A 10,795-nucleotide genomic window follows, 5' to 3' on the forward strand; every position below is an offset into this window, starting at 1 on the left:
AAAATGATCATTGACGTACGCGATTAATTTCAATTCTCGTCACACGGCAAACTTCCTACGAGACGGTAATTGTCCGTTCTAAGGAATCGTTAAGGAGCAAAAGGAAGAAGGTACTAAACAGACAGTATGCGCAGAACAGGCGCCACTGTCTCGGCACGAGCGCATCGAAATCATTGGAACACGAGGCACGATCGCTCAAGCGCCCGCTGTACGCTATTATACGTTAATGACGAGTCGGCTAACAACTGACTTGTGATAGCACACGCTATACATCACTTACGTATCGTAGCGACAATATTTACGATGTCGCTGTGGCGTATAGAAGAGTGAAACTAAAGATAAAAATATTACCATCGAAAAATCGGCGAATTAATGAATAAAAAGAAAAGACACGCGCGGCGCGTGTAATTCTATCTTAACAATATCCCCAATTCTCTTTTGTTTGTAACAACATTTGATTATTGTGTGAAAGAGCGAACGATATTTTTCTAAAATACGAAAATTTCGATAAATATCAAAAGTTGATACCTGCAGCTGCATTTCAAAGAGGGAGAACATACGGTATAGGTGCAACATTCATTTTTGACATATGAAATAATTGGGAGGGCGAGATGGTTAAACCAAGATAAAAGGGCTGATCTATATGTACCACATGTTTAATTTTGACCGCGCCGATTGCGACTTGAATGAATCCCCCGTCGGATGTCCCGATGATTAGCCAGCCCGTCATCGCTTTGCCTGAAACGCTATTAAAACTCGCGTAAGCCTAAAGCCGCTGCACGTACGGTCGCGCTCCGCTCCGCTCCGCTGAAAGCCCGGGCTTATTATATGCATGGATAGTCGAGCATCCGGATAATAACAGTCCCATTCGCTTTGAATAATTTGCCGGCGTTCCGAAGTCCGGCGCTAACCGGCGAGACCTCCCTCGAGCGTTCTCTCTCTCCTCCCCCTCCCCCCTACCCTCCCATCTCGGCCAGAAAACTTTCGATTCTCGACGCACACATCTCGTTATTAAGCGTAGTTCGTAATTAGCCGCCGCTAATAACTCACACGTAGGCACTCGCGCGCTTTGTGCGCGCTTTTACTACTCGCATACACCGCGCGTAAGTGGAACGGAGATGCGAACGAGAACGAAAGGGAAAGGGAGAGTGGAAAGGTGAAGACCGGATGTACGAAGCGGGCGACCTCCACCCCAAGAATGCCATTGTGCTTTACAACATCCGCGAGCTATGAGCAAGGTTATTAAAGGGCTGGGGTCGCGCCTAAGGTTAAGGGAGGAAAAAGACGGCTGTGACCGCCGTGCCCTTGGCGGAAGGGAGAAAGGGCTTTCTCCTCGTGCACGTAAACCGCACGCGATCCACGTCTCGCTCGTGCTCGTCGCGTAATCTCGCGCGCAAGCTGTGTATGCGCGCTCTTCATACACGCGGGGAACGTCGAAAATACGCGAGCCGAGATCAAAGCTCGGGGACCGAGCCCTGCAACCGGGAAGAATGGTCCCGCACGCGCGCCCCACAGGGATGGCTCGGCGCGATGAAAATGCGCTTTATAAGACTAACAAGAAGGAGAGCTCAGGCTCTCGCACCTACTTACGAGGTTGGAGGCTGCTGAATATCATTCCGCAGCCGCGGCTGCGCTCGCATAATTGTAATTATGTGCGTTAAAACGCGGAGAAGCATGCTTAAAATGAATTGGGAAGACAACGTGAGGGACAATAGAAAGCTCACTTGTTTGATGTGGCGCCTTCACGAGGAAAATACACGCTAAGAGGAAGCTTTTGCGCGCGTTTTCAGATTTTGCTCCGTTGTTTACTGACGCGTGTGCGTTGCAGTTTTTGGTCAATTAAAATTAGATTCGAGAGTATCCGACTACGCCAGCCTTAGAGTTTGCAGATTTCTCGAGTAAACGAGGCTATATCGATTCGTATATATAATAAATAATACTTTTGCCAGTGTATCTCGAGCAATGCTTCGATTGCGTTCACGCTCCAAGAAGCAGACCGATGATAACGATGAAAAATGTCTCGAACTTTTTACGTTCAAAACGTATAGATACATGGCTAACGGAACACGAGATCTATACATGCGGTTATGGTCCTGTAAATTGATCGCTTCGCGCGCGACACAAGACGAGAGAGTATAAATTTCTCCGAACAAACAAAAATCATGTAATGGCCGCAATAAACTTTCGCGTGTTCGAACCGCTTCGGTAAAATTGCCATCTTTTCATTCTTATTTATTAACCATCAACCGTTGACGCGCGTCGTTATGTGGACATGAGATAGCCAATCTTTAAAAGTAAGTAGAACTGATTGAGAGAAAGGAACATGATTCAGCTAAATTTTCAGAATTTTTATTCCAAAGAAATTTAAAATTTACGCCGACAAATCAATACTTGATATTCAGGCAATGTTATTTTTATTTTATTTGATTTGAAAGCACATTCGTCAATATCCTGAGAAATATAAAAGAAAAAGAAAAAATGCGATAGATTAAAGTTAAATTGATGCTTAATATATAATTCAGAAAGAAGACAAAAATTTTGAAATTATTTATGGATAATGTAATTTACTTCTGAGTTTTCGAAATTATCGAAATGTCGAAAAGCGATACAAAGTTAAGAAAAATAAAGATTTACACGTGGACACGTAATTCTTCGATTTTCCCTTAAATCTCCTACTATTACAAGACAAGATACGTATTCGATATTCGCTGAGATTCACGATACCGGAAGAGCTGGAGTAACTGGGACGTTCGTGTCAGACGCAGGTGCGTCGTCAGCACGCTGTCGTGACACGTTATCGTATTCGCTAGATTGAGTGAGCACTGACCTTGCGAAGAAGGCCGCGGCTGCGCTGGCCTGCGCCGGCGTCCCGGGCACCCCGCTCACGTTGTACGAATACTTGGTCTCCTGGTACACCTGGTACACGTTCGACGGCTTCGAGTGCGATCTGTGATAGTAGTGGTCGCCGCCGTGATGACTCTTCTCCGGCTGTTGCTGCTGCTGCTGCTGCTGCTGCTGCTGCTGCTGCTGCTGCTGCTGACCGATCTTGGCCAGATTGTAACTCTGCGCGGACGAGGATGACGGCGTCTTGCCGTGACACTTGTCACCCTTCTCGCACAAGGCGGGCGCGTGGAGGAGATGCGACTTCTCGTGCGCGGACGCCGGTTGCTTGTCCACGATGCCGTAAGCCTTGAAGTCGGTGTAGCCCTTCAGCTCGCCGTAGTAACGCAGATTCTCGACTTTGTAACCGTGCCCGACATCGTGGCCCTTAGCCTTGCTGACCTCGTGCTTGTTGTAGCCGACCTCCTGCGAGGTCGACTTCATTCTCTCCGCGCCGCACTTGCCGACCGACGACGACTCGCTGCCGTGCAAAACGGCCTTTCCCGACAGTTTCTCGATCTTCAGCATGGATCTGTCGCTCGGGCGACCTTGAACCGCGTCGCCGCTGCCGCCCCGATTCGACTCCGACCCGGTGCCCTTGTGCTTGTCGCACGTTGTTACCTCGCCGTACGTGCCGCCGCCACCACCGTCCGGGAATGCATTACCGACGATAATACCGCTGGCAACGTTGCTACCACCGATTCCGCGAGTCTGATGATGTTGCTGATGATGGTGATGATGGTGATGATGATGACTCTTTGGCGGTTCGACGTGACACCGGGAATCGCCGTCGACAACGGTCTCCTGCAACAGGTTCTCTTTGCTGTTGTTGTTGTTATTGTTATTGTTATTGTTGTTGCTGCGCACGTCACACGTCTTATGGGAGAGCCGTTGTCGCGCGATCGCAACACGTGTTACTTCTCGCGCGGTCGGCGTGATACTGGCCAGATTAGAGGGCGTCTCGGCGCCATGAGTGCCGGTGTTCCCCCTTCCTGCGCTGGAATTACCGCCACCGCCACCACCGCCGCTAACGCCGCCGCCTCCGCCTCCGCCGCCGCCGCCGCCGCCGCCTTGTCGTCTGCCTCTCTCCTCCTGCCGAATGATAACGCGACATAGTAGTCGGCATGTAGTACTACGATTCATGCACGTTCCATCGTTAACACGCCGGCTGTCGCCACGTGAGCCAGCGAGAAAACGGAGCACTAATGGTAGAGCGCGATCGAGAGCGGCTGACAGTTTCTCCCGATTCAGCCGCTCTCTTCGAAAAAAAATTGAATTTAGTTAAGAAAGCAGTTATATTCGCGATTTTCTCCAAAATTTACCCTGCATTATTGATCTCTGCATTATTATTTACTCTAAAAGTGAATCAGTGGAATTATCTCTGATTTTAAGTGTACTTACAACTGTGATAAGCAGTGAGTATATTTCAATATTGTTTGCAGTGATAATATACTGATTCAAATAGTAAATATCACTGAAAGACCGTAAATATTTCACTGTCAAACAGTATTAAGAACTGAAATTCACTATCTTTCAGTGATATTCACTGTTTGAATCAGTATATTATCACTAAAAGAACATTGAAATTCTCATTGTTTATCATGGTTCTATAACTGAAAATCATGATTTCACTGATTCACTTTTACAAAGTAATTGTTCAAAAAATTCCATGAAATTATCGTGTAAAATTTTACGATATAATTATTTGTTATTATTTCAATTTTTATAATATATTTATAATCGATCGATAACTTCTAAGATCGGAGTAGCCCGTACTTTTACACAAATCCCATGAGCGAACAAGAATTTCCTATAAGTTACGGCTTACCTGGATCCTCTTAAAGTCATCCTGCCGTCTGGATACCTCGGTGTACTTAGGCGGATCGGCGTGATACTTGGGCGGCGGTTCCGATTTCATGAGCGGGGTCTCCTGATAGCGCGGCGGCCTGTCGAACTGTCGATACTTGGGCGGATCGATGTACGGATTATTCCGATGGCCGCAGTAATTCGGCAGTTGACACTCCGTGAGATCCGACTGCGACCGGTTCAGCTGATGACAGTCCGACGTTGGCGCGTTCGCCAACGTCTTCTGCTGCTCCTGATGGCTCTGCCTGCCGTGCTTTTGGACGGTCTGCGGTCGCTCCTGGCCATCAGCGTGGGACTTGTCGTGGGACTTGATACTCTTATCGGCACGCTGATCCTTGCACACCTCGGACCTGTCCCTCCTCTCCTGACCGGCTGAGAGCCCGTCGATCTCGTAGAAGGTCAGCTCCTTCTTCACCCTTTGATGCAACTTGTCGTGCTGCCGTAAATTTTCCGTTTTCACAGGCGGATCTATCTGATAGAATGTGAGCTCGTGAGAATCCTGGGACTTGGAGCGCGTCTCGTGGGACGACAAGTGGTGCTGCCGTTCCGGCTGAGAATGGCTGCGCGAGTACCGCTGATCGAGTCGCAGACCGTCCTGATGCTTCGTTCGCGCGAATCTGTCGTTCGCGCCGATCCTGCGCCCGTACTCGAGGTACTCGTCGCCGTATTTGAAAATTTGCCGCGGCTTGTACTTCTCCTCGAACTGCGAGTAATTATAGGTGTTGAAACCGACCTGATTAAAATTCCTGCTGAGATTCGTGGAGTCGTAATCGGTCGCGGTCACCGCTTCCATATTTATCTGGAACAGAACGGAACGAGAGAAACGTTACCAAGGTACAAAAAATTATCGAGATTTTTATCGCACGTTCAGGTTTTTATTGTAATATACTTTTAATGTCGCTTCTTAAAGTCTATACGATCGACGTATCCTTCGAAGTAAACGAGATACTGGTGACGACGGATAAAAGCGTGAGACGAGTATCCTTGAGGAATATCCACGCGAAGCGCAAGAGTGGATTCGAGAAAGACGAAGAGGAGCAAGAAGCAGAAGGCAGCGACGGCGGCCATAAATCGAGGAAGACCGTCTTCTTAAATGCTGGAGTATTTAGCACGAAACAAAAAGCCACCAGTGGAGATAAATAAAATCTGACACTGGCCGGGAAGGCGTACCATCACTATTTGCCACGTCGTGCCTTGAATAAAGCCTCGCACGCTCCGAGGGAGACAAAAATGATGCGCAAGAACCCCATCGCGAAACAGACGCGAGAGGGTTGAAGGAGACTCGGAACTCGTGTCGAAAATCGAGCCGACAAAACCGGTTCGCACCTCGAGACCTGAAGGCCGATCGATACACGTGTATACAGCATGTTTCAGGAATGTGCATATATGAATCGTTTGAACGTTTTAGAATCAACACATTTCTTCAAAAAAAAAAAAAAATGAAATGAAATTTGTATATACAACTCTGAGACATGTTCCAAGCCAGCGCTATGCCCTTTGATGAATCCCTTTGATTAAGTCGGAGTCGTACTTTCTTCAGGAAAATATAATTTAATGTTTAATGTACTGTCTTTTTTGTAACTTTCTGCTACTAAATAGTTTTATAAATATATTTTAAGTTAAAATTTTGTAAAAGTTTATCTCAATTGTAATATAGAGTAAGAAACCGTGTTAATAATTTTTATCCTTAAGCCTTAACGTAAAACTCTGTAAAAAAAAACTATATGTTCTTATTTACTTACAATTTAAAAATACAAACAGTAATTCTAAGATTTCTGTTGAGAGAAAATTTGTCTAAATTAATCAAAAAGATAAAGAGGCGAGCGTAAAGAACCCGAGACACCCTATATATATATATATATATATACTCGCAGGACCGCCTTCAAAACCGATCCGTATCCGAGATCACATGTGATTTCGCTTTCTTTTCATGCGAACCCTTATCCAGAAATGCTGCGAGGCACGATGAACAACCGAGATCGCCTGGGCGCGATTAGCCGCGGCGACTTCGCGAAAGTTGACTTACTGAAGTAACGTCTCTGCATGTCCCCGTGCACGTTTTCACGTGTAACAAGAGGAACGCGCTCCGAGGATCACATGATCGCGCGGAGTTAACAGGAAAGAACGAGTCAACAAAATTATTGATTGCAACCTTTCGCGTGGAACAATCACCGTTCCGACAAGCAATATCATCTAATCTGGTTTCCACGGGTCACCCAGTACATATCCCACACTCCGTAATTCGCTTCGCGAATCGGGAATGCCCCCGCAGGGCCACGGTTATATATTACAGCTGGTAATGAAGACTCGCCACGGCGAGAGCGGCGAGCTACCGGCGAGAGACGCCTTATTTATCGCTTCACCTCAAATATACAATTAACATGTTGAGGAGAGGCGTCCGGAGGTGGCGGAATATCGCACGCTGCGCCGACACCTTTTCTCTTCGTTTTCTCCTCTTCCCTCCTCCTTTTCTTCCTGCCAATTTCTTCAACCCCTTTCTCGACGAAGGAAAACGCGCGGCGCGGCGGCAGCGGCGGCGCGGCAGCGGCGGCGGCGAGACCGAGGCTGGCTCGCGCTCGCGCACCTTTCACTTTTATTATCGTCGAGCTCGTTAGAGCGACCGTTCCAAGAATGTTAACCCGGAATTCGTCGCCGGAGGAAATTTAATGTCCCCCCTATTTTTACGGAACTTCGCTCGTAATGCGAAAATGCGACGACGGCGTCTACGGTAAATCCTAATGGAGTATGACGTAATTAATATACTCATTCTTCAATTTGTCTAGCGCTTACAATTAGTTCAGGATGTTATTACCTTGCAAAATGATAAACTCGATTTTCCATGCTATTTAAACTCCATTCTTGGCTGTTGCGAACGTCACTCAGCGCCGCGTACAATAATTTAACGATGGTCTAATTATTCGGAAAATCAGATTTTGTTTAATTCACCTTTCCAACGGATTTGCACACACGGGGATAAATGTTTTTGTTTTTTTTTTACATTTGCGCATAAAAGCGTGGAGATATATATGCGCCGAAGATAAATATAACTACTGTGTAAACATATCGCCGCTTTAAAATTTATAACAGACAAATGTATAAACGAATAAAACGTGCCATCGTATCAATAACAATTGAGTTTTCGGCTATCCATCCTGGTAGATTATTGGATCCTGCTTATCGTACATAAATCCAGTGACAGATATAAAAAATATTGTACGATATGTCGAAATAAAATATCGTCGTCGCATGTCGAATCTGCCGTACGGCGCGATTTCTCGGCGCAATAAAAAAATATTCGTTTACCTGACTCGTGATGGAATGTTCCGAATGAATGTATGATGCGCCGTTGACCCCGATGCAAAGATGCCATTTTTTTCACGATGATGCCGGATGACGTGTAGCATTATTAAATATCATTAAAGAGAAACGCTGTTGGGGCTTACGGGAAATTGTATGATGCACCTTGCATTTTGTCGAATAAATTTCATGCTCATATATATTCGCGTGAAATTCTTGCATTGAGAAAGAGAAATTTTCTTTGATTTTTTCTCTTGTTTCTTTAATTATTAAAATTATGTTACATTGCTTTAAAATCTATAATCAAATATATCTAGAAATTTCTTTCTATTTCACGCAAATGGATTTTTATAGTTCGATGCAACAATCTTGCAATTATGTTTATATATTTTTTATTAAATTTTTACTTTATATTTTATTGAATATGTTATTGATAAATCATTCGAATAGCTAATTGATATTCAATTAACTGCTGACTAGAATAGTTACATTTTATGATACTTTCGTAATCTTTCGTATAGAACTACATAAACTTTTTAAAGTGTTAGGCTATCTACTCAAGTATCGGAATGAGTTCATTTGTCCAACGTGATTTTTACGGGCACGAGCCACGTAACGTTCGCAAAATTGATAAATGCACTCGACATTTATCTTCATCACTCATTTACGAGCATAGCGGATATGTTCCGATGGTAATGAAAGCATAGCAAACGATCGCGCGTTGCAAGCCTCAGCCTATAACTCATCCCGTCGAATAATTTGGCAAGCCTAACATCCCCGTAGGGTGTCGAAGCGAATCGTACGCTCGGATCGTCATAAATATTAATAGAATCTTTTTCTCGACAGGCTCCACCGCGGAAGAAGGTATAATCGTGTTGTTTACGCTGCCAATAACAAGCTCCACCGTCCGTTGGGTCTCACTCTTATACGAGGCGAGGCTCGTTTCGTAAAACGGGGCCTTCCATAATTACGGGTGCCGCTAAGATTCTCCCGGTGCAGTCGGTGCCCTGTTACGAAGTATGTCCGAAATAACCTCGTTTCTCATTAGATCAACGGAGTGTGTGAAAATTACAGCTATCAACGAGATTAATCGCGTCAATGTAGTACGTGTTTCACGCAGAACTATGTTAATGGAAAAATTACATCGGTATAAGGCGCTTATGACTAATATTTTAATAATAAGCAACAATAACTGACTTCGTAAAAATGTATAGACATAATTAATGATATACTTGGAAAGAATGGTGCTCATATTATTTTAACAGAAATAAATTTGATTTTGATGAAGTGAATTTAACATTTAAATAATAGAAAATGATGTTGTACATATTAAAATATTTTAACATTTGAAAGGCTTGCAACAGTAAAACAAACTCATATTTTATAAAAAAAACGAAGAAAGCTGTAAAGCTAAGATGAAAAAAATACATCCATTTCACATCAATATCCCATTCAACTATATCGTGGTTAACCCATTGTTTCAGCAAACCCTTCACATTTTAATACATAATAATAAATATAATAATTAAAGAGCCTATGCCGACACGGATGTGCAATAATTTTTATTGTTACAATATTCAGCCTGCACATAAACTGTGCGCCGCATTTTCGTCGGTATGAAAATGCAGTTCTTACACGGAAAAAACGATTTTGTTGAAAGGTCTAAATATTTTGCAAAAAACAAATCTAAAAATAATTTTTTGTTGAATTATCAAAATAATTTGTTGGAATGTTAAAACTAATAAGCATTGCTGTAAAACGTTTTGATATTCTAGCAATCATTTTAACTTTCGCACAAAATTATTTTGATTACTGAACAAAAATTGTCTCATTGAACAAAAATGATTTTCAAACCTGGATCCAGCAAAATTGTTCTTTCCGTGTACATGAGACCGGAATCTACTGTAACGAATTAAATTGACAAGCAGTTTAATATTTTTTATCCTATATAAAAATAAGCATCTATAAGAATCCTCTTCCCTCAAACCTGTAAAGAAATTTATTACAAAAAATATCAACTGGGAATCAAAACTGGATCTCTCTGTTTGCCGGGTGGACGCCCTATATATTCGACTACCGAGCCATGTAATATTCTTTGCAATAACTAATATATGTATAAACAATGTAACGCATATCTCAGATTACGTGAACTATAAATTTAACTTGAAGAAATTAAGGCTCTCATGTAAATAAATTATACAATAATTAAATAGTGTGCTTATGTGAGCCGACACGGTTAGTGTGTAATAATTTTTATTGTTATCGACGTTATTTGTGTAAACTGCGCGCCGCATTTCTGTCGGTCTTAAATATTAATTTATTACATAGCTTTGTCAAATGATTTTATTTGTTCCTATCAAAAAAAAAAGTAATTGAATCATTTTATAATCGAATACACTCGATTCAACTAGATATTCGATTGTGTAACAAGAGCGCGATAATACTAGTTCGTGTGAAACTATCAGGTGACTCAATTGAATCCATTTATACCTGCGGATAAATCGATTTTTTTCAAAAGTCGGTGGTTCAGATTTCCATTTGCTCGCCGGCGCGCAGTCACGCCGGCTGGAAAACTGCAACCACACAAAGGACCCGGGCTACGAGTGGCAATTTCTCTTTCGCAATTTCGAAATTATTAATTTAACTGTTTCCCCTTTAACGCTACTGCGCCCGCGGCTGATATTCCCCCTCCCCTCTCGTAGATAAAGAGCAGAGCGCGCGGAATAGAAACTACTGAATAAAGTGGAGACAA

The 10,795-nt window shown here is 43.4% G+C and overlaps 1 protein-coding gene across 1 annotated transcript; it reads right to left on the reverse strand.

Annotated features, from left to right (window-relative positions):
• Positions 1 to 2,715: 2,715 nt before the first annotated feature.
• Positions 2,716 to 5,572, reverse strand: LOC105451850. The gene is made up of 3 exons (XM_011692545.1): positions 4,709 to 5,572; positions 3,042 to 3,756; positions 2,716 to 2,999 (listed from the first exon to the last, which is right to left on the reverse strand). The coding sequence occupies exons 1-3, from the start codon at positions 5,537 to 5,539 to the stop codon at positions 2,716 to 2,718; spliced, it is 1,830 nt and encodes a 609-aa protein (XP_011690847.1). The 5' UTR covers positions 5,540 to 5,572.
• Positions 5,573 to 10,795: the final 5,223 nt, after the last annotated feature.

This window comes from Wasmannia auropunctata, unplaced genomic scaffold, assembly GCF_000956235.1.
Source record: "Wasmannia auropunctata unplaced genomic scaffold, wasmannia.A_1.0 LD336043.1, whole genome shotgun sequence".
Taxonomy (NCBI): Eukaryota; Metazoa; Arthropoda; class Insecta; order Hymenoptera; family Formicidae; genus Wasmannia; species Wasmannia auropunctata.